The sequence below is a fragment of the Lissotriton helveticus genome, chromosome 4_1, assembly GCF_964261635.1.
Source record: "Lissotriton helveticus chromosome 4_1, aLisHel1.1, whole genome shotgun sequence".
In the NCBI taxonomy this organism is placed as follows: domain Eukaryota; kingdom Metazoa; phylum Chordata; class Amphibia; order Caudata; family Salamandridae; genus Lissotriton; species Lissotriton helveticus.
Window position 1 is genome coordinate 10,000,001 of NC_136063.1, and position 16,926 is coordinate 10,016,926.

The 16,926-nt window shown below is 50.4% G+C and overlaps 1 protein-coding gene across 1 annotated transcript; it reads left to right on the top strand.

Annotated features, from left to right (window-relative positions):
• Positions 1-11,019: 11,019 nt before the first annotated feature.
• On the top strand, positions 11,020-15,695 carry LOC144826899 (GTPase IMAP family member 9-like). Its single transcript, XM_078685361.1, has 2 exons — positions 11,020-11,427; positions 14,973-15,695. Exons 1-2 carry the CDS (start codon positions 11,133-11,135, stop codon positions 15,569-15,571), a joined length of 894 nt encoding a protein of 297 aa, XP_078541487.1. The 5' UTR covers positions 11,020-11,132; the 3' UTR covers positions 15,572-15,695.
• Positions 15,696-16,926: the final 1,231 nt, after the last annotated feature.

Sequence of the window (16,926 nt, forward strand, 5' to 3'; positions counted from 1 at the left end):
GTTGCTTTATCTTTCAAGTGTGATTGTCTTTTTATGCTCTTGGTTACAACACGCTTGAATTGCACATGCGGTAATGGAGTTTCCCATAGTTCTTTTAGACCTGTGACAGTCAGGGGTTCCTATAGGAAAGTTTTCGCCGGCAGTTGAAGGGAGCTGCTTAGGTCTAGCCATAGCAGATGGTTAAGTCAGTTTTCTGGCGAGTTCTTTATTTTCTGCCAGCACTTAATGTACGAGCCTCTTCTAGCAAACTTTTGGGAGGTCAGTCCAAACTCTAACCGGATCAGGGCTTGTGAGGTGTAGGTTGGCAGGTTGAAGAGAAGTCGGTAGGCCTTTGCAATGGTTGTGTCCAGCAGTTTCGCGTCTATGCCTTTTAGAGCCTCACTGCCGTATGTAATAGATGACTCTAGCTTAACCTGTGCCACACGGAGCAGTGGGAGAAGAGTGGGACCATTCAGATTAAACTTTAGCTGTTTGAGCGTGGTAGCTATCAGCATCCCTTTCCTCTTGATTGCCTCTAGTTGGTTCGAGAAGCGACCTCCTTTATCGAACAATATTTCAAGGTATTTATATTCTGAACAGTTTGCGACAACCTTTGTTCCAAGGAACCAAGTATGCCGCTTTTTGTTCCTATTTATAGACAGAACTTTGGTCTTGTCAATGTTTATTTCTAACAGGTTCGCTTCGGCGTATCTGTGCAGTGCGTTGATGAGGTTTTGAAGACCAACTTTGGTGTGGCTGACCAGGACCACGTCGTCTGCGTAGGATATGCTACGCAGCGCTTTGCCCCCCAGGCGTGGAGCGTGTGCGTTGAAGGTTACTAGGGCAGGTGGTAAATCGACTGTAAATAAGTTGAAAAGGGTCGGTGCTAAGACGCACCCTTGCTTTAGGCCGTTGGTGGTCGGAATGCGCCTGGAAAGGTGTGTACCATTGCCAAGCTTAACCTGGACCCACGTGTTGGTATGCAGTTCGATCAGAAGGTGCAGTAGGGGATCGGGTATCCCCCAGGAGGCCAATTTTCTCCAGAGGTAGCCCCGGTTGACATTATCTAACGCCGCCTTAAAGTCGACAAAGCAAAGGTGGAGAGCCTGTTTAGTCACCCTTGCTTTGTCGATGAGTTGCGAAATTGCCAGCAAGTTTGGCGTTGTTCTCGTTTCTCTGCTGAAACCAGTTTGACTCGGATGAATTATATTGTGGTGTGTTGCCCAATCGCACAGGTGGGTCAGTAGGAGCCCCGCAAAATATTTAGCCCCAATATCCAGGAGTGCTATCAGCCGGTAATTTTTTGGCAGCATTCTGTCCCCCGCCTTATAAATTGGTGAAACGATTGAATCCCTCCATGAGCCAGGAAGAGTCCCGAATCGGCTCACAGACGTGAAAAGAGGGGTCAGCGTTTCTTCCCAGTATTCTGGCTCAAGTTTGAACAGGGCCGGAGGAATCCCGTTTGGCCCTGCTGCACCATCCTTCCTTCCCTTCGCAATAAGTTTAAGCAGAGTCGCGGAGTTTCCAGGTTCGAATTCTAACCAAGTTGTTGTTGTTTGTAACGGGTGGCCCTCCGGGGCTTCCTGGGGCTTGCTTACAGTGGCGACCTGCTGGTTAAGGATTCCCAAGAAGATTTGGTAATGTGGGACGTTATTCTGCAGTTTTTTGGATTTATGATTTTGTTTACTGTAGACCAAAACTGGGCGCTGTTGTTACCCTTCAAGTCGTGATGAAGTTTTACCCAGAGGTCCTCTTCATTGGATCTTTTGACTGACCATGTCAGTTTTTTTAGGTCTGTCCGAACCTTCTGAAGTTTTACAAGAAGGGCCTTGTCCCCCCGACTTTTTCTCAGCATTCTTAACAGACTGTTGATTGCTTTTTTGTGAGTTTTTAGGGCTGATTTCTGGGAGCTTGAGATCTTCCTTAGGGCACCAGAGCCGGCAGATGAACTGTGCCGTACAATATATGAGTATTGGTTTGCGAAATCAGCCGTAAATTGTTCCCAGCCTGCTACTGGATTGCCTGAGGGGTAGTTTAAGCTGTTTAGTTGGTGTTTTGCAGCTTGTAATACCTCCGGCGTGTTAGCGACTGAGGTTTTGATCCGTTTAAAGTCTATGGTGTGGCTAGCATGTGGACCAGTTGGGTTTAAAAGTATTGGGTCCGGGAGGGCGCAAAGAGAGACTTCCTGAGGGCGATGGTCACTGTCTCCCTTGTCCCCTAAGTTACAGCCTAAGATGTTGTGAAAAAGAGGAAGAGAGACCAGCGTATAGTCAATTGTCGAGGTTACGTTGCCTGAGTTGAACGTGGCCATGGGCGGAGAATCTTCAGGAAATCTTCCATTTAGGACCCTCAAGCCCATATGTTCCAAGTCTTCCAACAGGTCCTTTGCCGACTTGGCGGTTTTACTTTGGCTGCTCCAAATTTGATTTGGGATGTTCCAGTGGTAAGACTGGGCCTGAGTCACTGTTCAAGGATGACCCTAGAATACATTGGTTGAAGTCACCGGAAACAATTAAGTAGGGTGAGGTTTGCGTTGTCAAGACATGATGTAGATGGTCCGTTAAACGCTTTGCCTCTTGTGATTTTTTTTTGGGTTAATGTAGGTGTTAATCAGCTTAACGTCTTTCTTGTTTCCCCCAAGATTTACCATCTCAACAGTATTTATGGATGGAGAATTGGAAGTGAGCGCCTGTACATTACCAACAGTTGAAATTTTTGTGTAAGTTGCTAGGCCACCTGCCATCTGACCGAACTTGCTTCTCCTTGTGGCTGGGGAATGATGGCAGGTATAGCCCTCTAAGTGAATCGGCTCATCCAGCCTTGTCCCCTGGAGGAGAATGATGTCAAATAATTTCACGTACTGTAAGAAGTCGGTATCCGCTGCTTTATTGTTAAGGCCGTTTAGGTTCCACGAACATAACTCCAAACGTGGTGTAGCTGGGCACAGGCCTGACTCCGTTAAGTGTCCTTGTCATTGGCGGTTATTATGTGGTGTATTGCATATTCTGAAAAGTGAGTCTTCTACCGTGGTGTGGGGATTTGCCGTCAATGAACTGTTTTTGCGCCCTAAAGCCTGGCAGGTTGTTGGAGATCGACCCAAAGCGCCTTTCAGCACCGACCTTGTTTTCGAAGTTATTATAGGTATTCCCTCCTTAGGACTCTCAAGCAGGGGCAGCGGGTATCCGATGTTGTGATAAAGGGCAGATTTAATCCCCCATTTTTTAAGGAGATTTTGCTCTTCTAGGATTTTGCTAGCAATTTCGGATGAAATCCATGTAGCTTGAGGCCCCTTCATTACTATGTGGTCTGTCAGATTCTACAAATTCTATGGAGAGAAGGTCGGCTGAGGATATGTTATTTAATGCTGGTATTGTCTTGAGTAATCGTAAGAGGTTGCCTCTGTTCAGAATATCAAAGGAGCCTTTTGAATCGTACTCTGGGGTAAAGAGAACAATGGTGGGCGTCTTGCTTGGATCAGTCACCTGAGCGGTTGGCAGGTGGGGATGAATTTGGGACCCTAAGACGCTGTTGTCCGGCTGGGATGAGTTTCCTGGGCGAGTACCCCCGAAGGGAAAATTCTTAAAAACGGGAGCAGCCGGAGCTGTAGGGGCGCTCGCTATGGTGGAGTATAGCTGAGTTTGGGGGCACGGGAGTGCGGTTGACCTGAGTTCTTGAGCACAGGGTCCTTCCCGGTAGGTGCTGATGGGTCCTACTTGTGCCAAGTCCGAGCTATGCTTAGACTGTGCCCCCCAAGTTTCAGATGTTGAAGGTGGTTTCCTTGGGCTGTTGACCTTTTCGTTATTCGGGCAGCGATTTTCCGACATGCATTGTTTGTCGTTGTCGGTGCCAGGCGGGGTCGGCCCCTCCTCCTCTGAAAGAACCCCAGTGGGGGTTGCTACGTGTGGTCCATTTACGGAGGATTGAGGCCCCATAGGGATAGATTTTCCGATGGTGTCTGGTCCTGGCGTCGAGCCGTGGGTTAGCTTCTCCTGCTTTCTCCCTGACTTAAAAAGCGGATACACTACTGGCGTGCTTGTAGTAGTCAGTTTGTTGCGGCCTTTCCTCCTTTGCTGCCGCCGACCTTTCGCGTTCAAGGGCAGAGTGTTGTTTTTTGGGGGAGGAGTGGTAGTTGTTAACGGGTGGCCCTCTGATAACGCCTGGTCAGCTGGTGGCGGTGTCAATACCCCCTTATCGGCAGAGCTGGCTGCTGTAGGCACTCTGTTTGATTGTCCAGAGAAGACTGTATCACTGGAATTGGTATGCTCGTGCCTTACATTATGCCCTTTTGGCAACCGTTCAATAAGAGATGATACTATTTCGGGAAGGGCTGACAGTTTGTCGATAATAGGCCCACAGCTGCACACTAGCTTTGCCTCTTGCTGGGCTCTAATGATTAGCGAATTGAGTTGGCCAAGTTTCTCATCTATTCGCCCAACAAAAACAGCCAGAGTGTCAAGTAGGGTCAGCTGCAAGTCCATTTTGTCAGATTGAAAATGAAGAGTGTCTACAGTTCGTTGGAAGGTGTTTAGCAAAATGTCCCACGTGTTTGCCGTGTCTGATGCTTGAGTCCTTGGTAGAGGGCTTTTTTGAGTTATCCTTTTGTTGGGGGTTGACGACAGAGAGGAATTCGGTTAAGTAGTTAGGTCCATGAGGAGGCCCTCACATTCGTGACCCCTTTTTGTTCGCTGTTTTTTTTTTATTGGTATCAATCAATCAATCAATTAATCAAGGCATTTATATAGCGCACTACTCACCCGGAGGGTCTCAAGGCGCTAGGGGAGGGGGGGTCCGCTACTGCTCGAACAGCCAGGTCTTGAGCTGCTTCCTGAAGGCAAGGTGGTCCTGGGTCAGGTGGAGGTGGGTCGGGAGGGAGTTCCAAGTCTTGGCGGCCAGGTAGGAGAAGGACCTTCCTCCTGTGGTGGCTCTTCGGATGCGGGGGACGGAGGCGAGGGCGTGGCCGGTCGATCGAAGCTGGCGTGTGGGAGCGTAGAAGTTGAGGCGGCTGTTGAGGTATCCTGGGCCTTGGTTGTGTAGGGCTTTGTGTGCGTGGGTGAGGAGACGGAAGGTGATTATCTTGTTGACCGGGAGCCAGTGCAGATCTCTCAGGTGTCCGGAGATGTGGCTGCGTCGGCGGATGTCCAGGATGAGTCGTGCTGAGGCGTTCTGAATCCGCTGAAGTCTCTTCTGGAGTTTGGCGGTGGTTCCGGCGTAGAGGGAGTTGCCATAGTCCAGGCAGCTGGTGACGAGGGCCTGGGTGACCGTCTTCCTGGTCTCGGTGGGGATCCACCGGAAGATCTTACGTAGCATGCGCACGACGAGGAGACGGTGTTGACTTGTCTGGTCATGGAGAGGGAGGAGTCCAGGATGAAGCCCAGGTTGCGTGCATGGTCTGTTGGTTTGGGTGCGCTGCCCAGGGCGGGGGGCCACCAGGAGTTGTCCCAGGCGGAGGGTGAAGATCCCAGGATGAGGACTTCCGTCTTGTCCGAATTCAGTTTCAGGCGGCTGTTATTCATCCACTTGGCTACGTCTGTCATCCCTTCGTGTAGGTTGGCTCTGGCGGTGGCGGGGTCGTTGGTGAGGGAGAGGATCAGCTGGGTGTCGTCGGCGTAGGAGATGATGTTGAGGTTGTGTTGGCATGCGATGGCTGCGAGGGGGCTCATGTAGACGTTGAAGAGGGTTGGGCTGAGCGAGGAGCCTTGAGGAACGCCGCAGATGACTTCGGTGTCTTCTGATCTGAACGGGGGGAGGCGGACTCTCTGTGTCCTTTCGGCGAGGAACGAGATGATCCATTCCAGTGCCTTCTTCTGTATTCCGACGTTGCTGAGGCGCCGCACTAGGGTACGGTGGCAGACATTGTCGAAGGCCGCGGAGAGGTCTAGGAGGATGAGGGCAGCTGTTTCTCTGTTGTCGAGCAGGGCTCGGATGTCATCGGTGGCTGCGATCAGGGCGGTCTTGGTGCTGTGGTTGGCCCGGAAGCCAGACTGCGAGAGGTCGAGGGATCCGTTCGTCTCGAGGAAGGCAGCCAGCTGCTTGTTGATGGTCTTCTCGATGACTTTTGCAGGAAACGGGAGCATCGAGATGGGGCGTTAGTTCTTGAGGTCGGTGGGGTCGGCTGATGAATTCTTTAGTAGAGCGCTGAGTTCGGCGTGCTTCCAGCTCTCCGGGAAGGTAGCGGTGTCGAAGGAGGGGTTGATGATGTCCCGCAGGTGGGGTGCGATGACAGCGTCGGCCTTGTTGAAGACGTGGTGAGGGCAGGGGTCGGTCGGAGATCCGGAGTGGATGGAGTTCATCGTGCGGATGGTATCTTCGGTGCTGATCGGGGTCCAGGCGCGGAGGGTGGTGGTGGGGGGCGGTGGTTCAGTCGTGGCATGCGTCGGTTGAGTGCTGAAGCTGTTGTGTATGTCCGCGATCTTGTTGTGGAAGTAGGAGGCGAGGGAGTTGCAGAGGTCTTGCGAAGGGGTGATGTCGTTGTTTCTGGCGTTGGGGTTGGAGAGCTCTTTAACGATGTTGCAGAGTTCCTTGCTGTTGTGTGCGTTGTTGTCCAGTCGTTCCTTGAATGCAGTATTCTTGGTGGCGTGGATCAGTTGGTGGTGTTTTCGGGTGGCGAGCTTGAGGGCAGTCATGTTGTTCGGTGTTGGGTCTCTGCGCCAGGTTTTCTCGAGTGCTCGGCAGTTCTTCTTGGAGCTATTGAGTTCGTCGGTGAACCATGGGGCTTTCTTGCTGCCGGATCTGCTAGACGGGGTGTTCAGAGGGGCGAGGTCGTCTGCACAGTTGCTGATCCACTTCGTGAGGCCGGTGGTCGCCTGGCGTCGGTTAGTTGCGCTGGTGGGAGGGTTCATGCTCAGGGAGGTCGCGAGCTGGTCGGCTGTGATCTTGTTCCAGCTTCTGCGTGCAACCTGTTGTTGGTGGTGGTGGATCGTGGTCCTTCTGAAGCTGAAGTGGACGCAGCTGTGGTACGTCCAGTGGAGTCCGGTGGCGTGGCTGAAGGTGATGTCCTTGCTGGATGAGAACACAGGGTCGAGTGTGTGTCCGGCGTAATGGGTGGGGGTGGTCACCAGCTGCTTGGGACCGAGGTTGGCGAGCTTGTCCAGCAGGGTGGTGGTGTTGCGGTCGTTGTTGTTCTCCAGGTGGAAGTTGAGGTCCCCGAGGAGGATGTAGTCAGCGGAGAGGAGGGCGTGCGGGCTGATGAAGTCTCCAATGTCTTCGCTGAATTGTGTGCGTGGTCCCGGGGGTCTGTAGATGAGGGTGCTTCTGAGGGTGGTCTTGGGGTTGATGTGGATCTGGAAGTGCAGGTGTTCGGCGGGTGCGAGGGTGTCGTCGTTGTTGGTCGTGATGCGGATGATGTTCCTGTGGATGATGGCGATGCCTCCTCCTGTCTGGTTGATGCGGTCCCTCCGGATGATCTTGTAGCCATCCGGGATGGCGATGGCGATGGCGATGTCGGGCGCTGAGGAGGCGTTCATCCAGGTTTCCGTGAGGAAGGCAACTTCTGGGGCTGTGGTGTCGAGCAGGTTCCAGAGCTCGATGGCGCGTCTGTGGATGGAGCGGGTGTTGAGCAGGATGCACTTGAGGTGGTTGCTGCTGGTGCTCGGCTTGGTCGGTGCTGGTGTAGTGCAGGTCCGGATGCAGGTGAACTTGCAGGAGTGGCAGCAGAAGGGTCCGTGGGTGCGTCTCGGGGTGGCTCGATAGCAGCCCGGGATTCGGCCGGCGTTGATTGCGTAGAGTTCGGTGGCGTCGTAGGTCCGGCGGGTGGGCTGGTGTCTGCGGGAGACAGGGGTCCTGGCACTGGGCGCGGTCCAGGCGCGGATGGGCTTACCTTTGGCGCACCTTCGGCGCTGCTGCTGCGCGCGTCCGCTGCGTGGTCGCTGAGGGGGCGTCATAAGTAGGGGGACGGGAGGGCGGGTTAGCTGGGTTGGCGGGAGCGGGGCGGCCAATGGGCTGGTGGTGGGCGTGGCCGCAGGGGGTCAGCGGTGGGAAAAACTGGCGGCCGTGCGGCTCAGCTGTGGCTGGGTCGCTCGGGTGCAGGGAGGGCAGCGGCGGCAGGAGCAGGCGGGCGGGAGTCCCAGCAGGATCGGCAGGAGCAGGTAGCGGCTGGCGATTGGTAGAGGATTGGTACCTCAGTGAGCGAAGTTGGGTTCGTCGATGTTGTCAGAGTATATGAGGCAACTAGTTCGGCCCACTCCTGAGAGCCCAGATAGGTTAGATTGGCGGGGCCGTCGCTCCCAGGGTTTGTTGTGTTACCCCTGTCCTGTAGTAGGTGGTCTTCAGAGATCTGATCATTCCCAGTGCCATCCTTTGGCATTAAATGAGGTATTGAGCTGTCCGAATGGACCAACTGGTCCAGAAAACTTTTGTCGGTGATCAGGGAGTTGTTTGAATTATGTGGGTTGTCGCAGCTTAGGGCTTCTTGCCGTTAGGAGTGGTCCTTCCTGCTGCAAATTGTAAGGTTGTACGAGAGTTCTGACTGGTGCCTAGTGCTGGTAAGGTAATTGGTGGCGGACGGGAGTTGACGCGCATGGGAGATGAAGGTAACTGTGGGTCAGACGTAACCCCGCTGTCGTCCAACCGTGGGCCTGGTGGGCTGCAGATGGCCATGTCTGTGAGATTGCCTGTACCTGTGGGACATGGTTTTCCCTCCGCAGAAGAGTGCGTTGCCGGTTGGCCGCCTGCTGTTGAAGAGCTGTTCGTAATACCACTTCCATGGCCTGGGGGTTGGTCGTTTTGCGCTTCGCAGGGAGATAGTGGAAGTAATGAATTCTGGAGACCCAGGATTTTCCCACTAGACGAGAAGATGGTGGAGAGTGGGTCTTTCAGAAAGTAGAATTTTGATGTGATTTTTGGCTGCCGAAGGGGCAAGAACTCTCGTTCTGTAGAACTTGATCACAAGCCGCATCGCTTTCTCCTAGGGGAAGATCCCAGCTGCTACTGACTCCAGGTGCGTTGTCCTTTATATTAGCAGTTGCTACAGCTGCTACAGCATTCTGCTTGGCTTTGACTTTTGCCTTGCTCTTTTACTTGTTCTCGATGTGAACCCTTTTTTTGCCTGACCTCATGCTGAGATTAAGTAGTAGTTAAGCCAGTGGGTTCAAGAGTGCGCTTAGCTACGCTGAATGTTGCTGACTGTTACACAAAGGGGCTTGTTCAAGGGTTGTACTGGCAGGGGAGAGAGGCAAAAGGACGGATTCCAGAGTCGCTCAGCGCCGGTCGCTGCTCCTCACTAGGCTGGATGAAAGATGACGCAGCTCCGTTAGTGATACAGTTGTTCGCTGCTGCGGTTGGCTGACAGGACCGCCTGTTTATTTAATGTCTGGTGGTTATGTTGGATTTTGTAGGTGCTGTGACAGTTCAACCGTTGCATGAAGCCTTGTTGAGCATGCGGGCAAGCATACAGACGAAACAACACACAAGGGGCAGTGGTGCGGCGGTGATGCGGCAGAGACAGCGATGAGTCCTCGGGCATGTGCGCTGACAAGAATGTCCAGGAGTTTTGGTACGACTGCTGACTCAAATTGCTCTCGTTGGGCGTTAGGGGAGCGAGAAAAAGGGGTACAACAGCTCACCTCTCACCTCTCCACTGCGCCTGCGACGCCGCTCCTCCTCCTCCACCGCCACTGCTACAGATCCAAGTCTAGGTGCTGCACCACTCTAGGAGCTCTTAGAGCGCTGATCTGCCGATCAGCCGCTGGGTCGGCAGTTTGGGAGCGTCAACAGGTCTTCCAGAGCTTGTTTGCCAAGTCCTGCAGTCACCAGTTGTCAGCGTCGCGGTGATCCAGAAGAGACCAGTGAGACCAGTGCAGAGCGTAGTAGACCGAGCACCTGGGGCTGTAACGCTCCTTGGAGAGGCGGGAGAGGCGGGAGCAAGAGCCGATTCCCAGTCACTCTGTGCCGTTCCAGCCAGGGACTCCGTTCTGACCTTTGCTCAACCACCGCTCGCCCCAGTACCTGCACACTTCTGGCCACCCTGCACCAATGCACCACCCTGGATCCACCCGTTCAAGGGTTTATGCTCCCTCTAAATCATGGGTTTTGTACTTCAAGGGGTCCTTTCAGTACAAAAACTATGCTTAATGACTGCTCCTACTTTGTGTGTGTGCTGTATTATAAATATATATTTTTATATTTTATATATATATATAAAATATATATATATATTATAATAATATATAAAAAAAATATAAAAAATAAATAAATATATAAATACAATGCAGTACAAAGTTGAAAAATAAATGACCCTGTCAATTGTTAGACCTGCGTCCAGGAGTCATAAGCTTTTGGTACAAAGCCCCGTCTACAAATGTTAGTAGATGCGTAGTCCTGTCAAAACACATTGGCAGTTGCTTGGAAATGCCCAAGTATCACCCATAAAATGACCTTTAACCCAAAGTAACCCAACTTTGAGTTACTTTGGGATATTTTGAAGCAAGTCCTGATGTGCCTTGGATAGTAAATTCCACCTTAATACTTTGCAGCGGGTTAGCATCACAACGGTGATGTCAACCTGACAAAAAGTCTTCATATACCTAGGCCACTGTTCCTAAATGTTTATAATATACATATCATTCTTTAAATAAATCAACAATTGAAATATGCCCTAATCCATCACTTCTGCCTTTTCGCTTTTCATACTTATTACCTATTGTTTGCATCTGATATATGGATTTGCTGTTACTTTTTGTGGTAGATGATCAAGCTACAAAGCTTTACACAGGGATAACTGACTGTGATGATAAATAATGTATGGACATTTTGCTCCTATTTATCGGTGTCTTGCATATGTGTTTATCTTTACAGTTGATGAAACCACAAGAATACTGATTGTTGGTGGAACCGGAGTGGGTAAAAGTTCTTCTGGAAACACCATCCTGGGGAGGGAAGCGTTCGCCTCAAAAATCTCAGCCGTGCAAGTAACGAAGCGGTGTCAGAAGGGGAGCTGTGAATACAATGGCAGACACATCACTGTGGTGGACACCGCCTGGTTTAACACAAACATCTCTCATCTGTCAATCAAAGGATGTATTGATCCGGGGATTGATATGTCCTCCCCGGGACCCCACATTATCATCTTTGTGGTTCGACTGGGAGCCTTCACTGATGAGGAAGCGTGGGCTGTGAAGATAGTCCAGAGTCTGCTGGGAAAGGATGCAGCAAGGTACATGATGGTGCTGTTTACAGGACAAGATGACTTGAAACACCAGAATGAGTCAATAGAGACATACCTTGGAGACTCTGGGGAACAACTCAAAGATCTGATAAAGAGCTGTGGAAACCGGTACTGTGCTGTCAACAACAGAGCGAGAGGAGAAGAACTGGGAAACCAGCAGCGAGACCTGCTCAAAATAATAGAGGGCATAAAAGACGAGAATAGAGGGTGCTTTTATACCCTGGACATGTATAAAGAAGCTGAGAAGACATTGAACCTTCAGCAGCTGGGAGCAGCAAACCATGCAGGTGAAGTATTCTTTCAGACTGAATGTCAGTAGATCCACTCTCATAGGCATTTACTCTCTGACTAGGTGGGCAGGTGTATGATGTTTTGGCCAGGGAGGGATGTCAGGATGGCTAACTAAATGTCAACTGATAGAAAGGCAGTAGGTGTCACGGCAATGTTGGACTCATAGAAAGAAACAGCACATCCCACAGGTATGCAAAGTGCTGTAATCGTGTTTGGAGTGTATAAGTCTCGAAGAGTTTGGACTGAATTTTTTTTCAGTCACTCAGTAATGTTTTCTAATTGATATGAGTCATTTAATGCACCATAGAGATACATTCAGCTGTGATTTAATCCACATCTGGGAAGGTAATCTTGTCAAGCTAACTTTAAGCTATTAATAACAGTAGGTTCAATCTTGTGACAAGTATCACTATTGACCATAGAAGCACAGGAGACAGATAGTACTAACAACTCAAAGAATTGAGCATGAAACTCATTCATTAGGACAGGTCCTCTTCTCTAAGATTACCGCTACTGGGCTAAATATGTATAACCCAGTAGTGGTTACTACAGAGTAGTTATAGTTAAGTCAGCATTTCTATAGGACTGCATTTTTTGTTTTGATTATAGCTTTGGGTTCAATTTGGCAAATCTGTACAAAATGTTCTAAATAATTTCTTAATTGTTACTAATTTTTGTTTAGAAAGTTGTAGGGTACATCCATCAAGGAGTGCTGAGAAAAAGGGAATGTCGCAAAATACAAAATACAAATGCTTTTCCTATTGACTTCTTTAAACAGTGCTACCACAAAAACTGATGAAAGGAATTACATCAAATTTGGGAGGAGGCTCAGATTTTTTAGATGTCAGTCACTTCAGCTGCTGTCTGGAATATCACGTCCCGGTAACATATTTTTTTTTTAATGAATATACATATATTCACTTAAAAAACAAATGTTAGAGGGATGTTATAGTTGGGAAATAGAATTAAAGGGACGTGGCAAATTTACTGAAAAACAACAAAGGTTACAGGCACTGCTTGTGACTTCACATATTACATCATTCGTGACCTGGTCAGTGAGAACACAGATTTCATCTCTGATTTGTATTTCAAACCCCTGGTGGCCAGGCCCCAGGGGTATATGCCCCCCTAACCATGGCCGATATGGGCCCCCAGGACAGCCACCTCCCCAGGGCCAGGCCAATATGCAAATATAAGAGGGGGTTCACCTCTGTATGCCTTTTACAGCCCCTGGCGTTGCCCCCTTCGCTGGGCCCGGATGATTGAACATAAAGGGGGAGGGGGCTGCACTGCCCCCTTCCCAGGGCATATACGGCCCCAGGGCCAACCATCTTCCCAAGGCTTGGCCATCTATTGAATAGGGAATGGGGCTGCACAACCCCCTTACCAGGCTGCTTTCAACCATGTGGACCACCACCTCCCCAGGTCTGGCCCTGAAAAAACAAAGATGGGGCCCTGGAGCCATCAATGTCCCTGGGGACCATCACCCCCCCCAGGGCCAGCTCCTTATATCCCAGGGTGACACAGTACCTGCATACAGTAAGTCCGCTTCCGGCAGGCCGGAGCATGAAAACTGCTCCCGCTCACTGAGAGCAGACTTTTCATCTGGAAAACAGATGAAAAGACAGGTACTGCACACAGGGAGCAGCATTTTTGCTGCTCCCTGTGTGTGAGAGCAATGCCAACTTCCGATGGAGGCAGGGAGCCAGCAGGAACTGGAGGGGCTTTGGGGGTTCCCCCTGTGGTCCCCGACACTACACACAGGGTGCCCTTCGTCGGCTCCAGGGTACTCCGCATCAACTTGCTGGGCCCTGGAGTATGGGGTCCCAGGGTCTAAAATCAGTATGCGGATGATGGGTCACACGGCCCCTCTCCCATTCTTTTAAGGATCTTCTTGGTGGAGGTGAATGCATCATTTAGCTATTGGAGCACAATGTGTAGTGACTGTGACAGTGGGTACTTTCTTGGGTTCTCCTTTTAAATTACGACAAGTATGCAAAAGTGCAAATCACCTGGAAGCCTTGCCCATTTTTCAGATAGTGAGCTGGATCATCCGACGGGTAAATCAACTTATTAAAGGCAAGCGCTGGGTCGTCAAGTGAACCTGGTGCCTTCTGTAGTTTTTTTGGGCCTTCTGTAGTTTATTGGTGCAGGAGGGCTGTAGGCATGCCCAGATTGTATCCCCTCCTCTGCTAGGTGCTACCACTACGACCTTCAGACAAGTGTCGCTGCACGTGTGAAAGACCCTCGAGTGACTGGTCTTTGCTGATGTTGTCCGCACTCAGCAGCATAAGTGCAAAGACAGGGATTTCAAAGGACTAGCAGTGAGAGCTGCAAAGCACCTGCTCAGAGTTCATGGTGCCCAATGCTAAGCAGAGTCACGGTGCAAAGAGACCTTCATGCTGTTCTGATCCGGCCGGAATGCAGTGGTGCATGCCTGACATATAAGGCAGGCACCAATCAGCACCTTATCTCGCGGACATAGGTAAGCCCGCTGCAGACGCTTGCTCACAGCCACACTTTCATTTTAACACCCATTTTTACTTACTCCTCTTATCCCTTTTATCGCTTTGGAGCTCTTTTATTGTGTGTTACTGTGTTATTGTGTTTCTATCCTGTTTACTCTGCCTCTTCCTTGTGACACTTACTACTTGCCTGTGCACTTCATTTCAGTGCTCTTGCACGCATTCTCGGCGAGTCTTCTTGTCTGACTTAATTTCCGCCCTGTTCCGTCGTGACTGTGTTCCTTTTGTGCAGAGGGCCCCGCAACATCATTCTAGCCACTTCTATCTCATTCCAGCCTGCCTTCCGGCATTTCCAGTGGTGCGTGGTCTAGAGTTTACCCCAACGACACTACTTAAACTATGCTGAAGCGGACGTGCAGCGGACATTAGCAAGCCTGCTGCAGATGCTTGCTCACAGCCACACTTTGCTTTTACTGCTCGTTTTTACTTGCTCATCTTATTCCTTTTGTCACTCTGTAGCTCTTTTATTGTGTGTTATTTTGTTTTTATCCTGATTACTCTGCCTCTTCCTTGTGATAATTACTGCTTGCCTGTTGCACTTTGTTTCATGTTCTTGCCCGCATTATTTATTTATTATTATTTATTTACAAATCTTATAGAGCACACTGTCGCCTTGCAGGCATCCTGGCGATGATGCTCCATGAGAAGTGAGGGAGAGGGGAGTCAGGAAGGAACCAAAGAACTCAGCTAATGGGGAACAGCCAGGTCTGCACACATTTTCTAAACGGGAGGAGTTTGTCAACTTGTCTAATCTCCAAAGGTAGACTGTTCCAGAGTTTGGCCGCAGCCACCCTAAAGGATCTTCCTCCTGCCCTGACTTTCTTGAATCTAGGAATTCTCACCAGCCGGGCCGAGGAAGAACGAAGCGCCCTGGTGGGGTGGTGCCAGGCAAATTTAGATTGCAATGCTCTAGGGCCTAGTCCATGAAGGGTTTTAAACACAAGGCAGAGAGACTTAAATTGCACTCTAGAGATGCTGTGGGTATCTTCTCTGACTTGTCCTTCTTACTTTTGCAGAAAAAGTGCTAAGAATTTTATTAGTCGGAAGCACCGGAGTCGGGAAAAGCGCCACCGGAAATTCCATCCTCGGTGAGAAGCGCTTTGCATCCAGGGCTTCGCCAACATCAGTGACCATGGAGTGGGAGGAGGGGTTTTGTGTCCGGAATGGGAAGCACCTGCTGGTTGTGGACACTCCAGGGCTCTTTGACAAAAAAAAAATTCAGGAAGGCATCAAGCAGTGTGAGGAGTTCTGTTCTCGGGGGCCACATGCCATCGTCCTGGTCCTCCAGTCCGGGCGCTTCAGTCAGGAGGAGCAGGAGTCCCTGGAAAGGATCCAGAGTGTCCTTGGAGTGGAAGCGCTGCAGCACATGGTGGTCGTGTTCACCCGGAAAGAGGACTTGGAAGATCAGTCAATAAAAGATTTTGTTTCGGAATCTGAGCCCAAACTCAGGAATTTACTAGCTAAATGTGGGGGTCGTTACTGCGCCTTCAACAACAAGGCGACTAAAGAAGAAAATGAGCAACAGGTGGCCGATTTGATCAAATTAATAGAAAAGAAGCAGCAACAAATTGTTGCTCTGAACAATGAACATGGTACACAATGCAGATTGATTTAGTTGAATCTGTGGTGAGTCTATGGGGCATGGGTGCTGTGGTACATCTATGGTAGGGGTGCTGTGGTGAGCCTAGGGGGTGGGTGTACTATGGTAGATCTGGAAGTGGGGTGCCATAGTGAATCTAGCGGTGGATGTGCTGTGGGGATTCTAGGGGATAGAGGTGCTCTGGTAAGTCCAGGGGGCAGAGGTGATGTGGTGAGACTAAGGGGTGGGGTTGCTATAGTAAGTCTAGGGGTGGAGGTCCTGTAGTAAGTGTATTTGGTGGGAGTATGACTGTGAGTCTGGTAGGCTGCGGTACTGTGGTCAGTCAGGGGGTGGGACACTATGGTGAATCAAGAGGGCAGGGGTGCTTTGGTAAGTCTAGGGGGCAGAAGTGCTGTGGTGAATCTGGGGAGGGGGTGCTGTGGTAAGTGTAGGGTTGGAGTACTACTGTTGAGTTCAGGGGGTGGGATGCTATGTTAAGTCCAGGTGGTGGGGCAGCCTTGATCAATCCAGGGGGTGGGGTGATGGTAGTCTAGCAGGCAGGGATGCAATGGTGAGTCTAGGGAGCACAGGTGCTGTGGGGGTGCTGTGGTAAGTCTAGAGGATAGAATACCATGGTGAGTTTAGTGGGTGGGGATGCTGAGGTAAATCTAGGCAGCAAGAGTGGTGAGGTATTTCTATGAATTGGGGGTGCTGTGGTGAGTTCAGGGGCAGGGGTTCTGTGGTATGTCTATGGTACAGGAGTTTTGTGGGGCACAGGTGCTGTGGTGAGTCTAGGGTATGGGAGTTCTCTGGTCAGTCTAGGGGCGTAAAGGACTCCACAGCTTTATATGGAATGCAGCCTATCCCCCTCTGTAGACACTGTATTGAAATTGATATTCGCATCAATAAAATTATTTAAATCAAGCGACACTTTCAGTCTTCCATAGAGGGTATTTATCAAAGCTTGAAAAGTCATAGGCCCTGATAATGATCTGCAGGAAGCACAATGCCTCTCCCCTCCCTCATGGGTGTGCTGGACCGTTCCCACTTTGCATAGGGTCAAGAACGATTTGCACATACCCAGAGGGTGCCCTCTAAGCATGACTCATTTACTTTCAATGAATTTAGAAACCTGTGTGCAGTCGGAAGATTGAGACAAGGACAGAGACCAACCTTTAAACACCTGGTAGATATCTTAGTGGCTCATGATACAGAGAATGCATCAGACATAGACAACCAGGGTAGTAGAGAGGGGGCCATCTATCCACAGAAGATAATATTGAGGAATATCCAGCACTATCTGATGAGGAGGTAGATTCTGACCAGGATGAGGTTAATGAACCTATCCTGGGCAACACAGGACTATCTGGAGGCAGAGAGGGCCTTGGTGG

Excerpts from the sequence above, each read along its gene's own strand:
- LOC144826899 (XM_078685361.1), top strand. The coding sequence starts at position 11,133 with ATGATGGTGCTGTTTACAGGACAAGATGACTTGAAACACCAGAATGAG. Across the intron at positions 11,428-14,972 it reads GGGAGCAGCAAACCATGCAG|AAAAAGTGCTAAGAATTTTA; the intron begins GTGAAGTATTCT and ends TTACTTTTGCAG.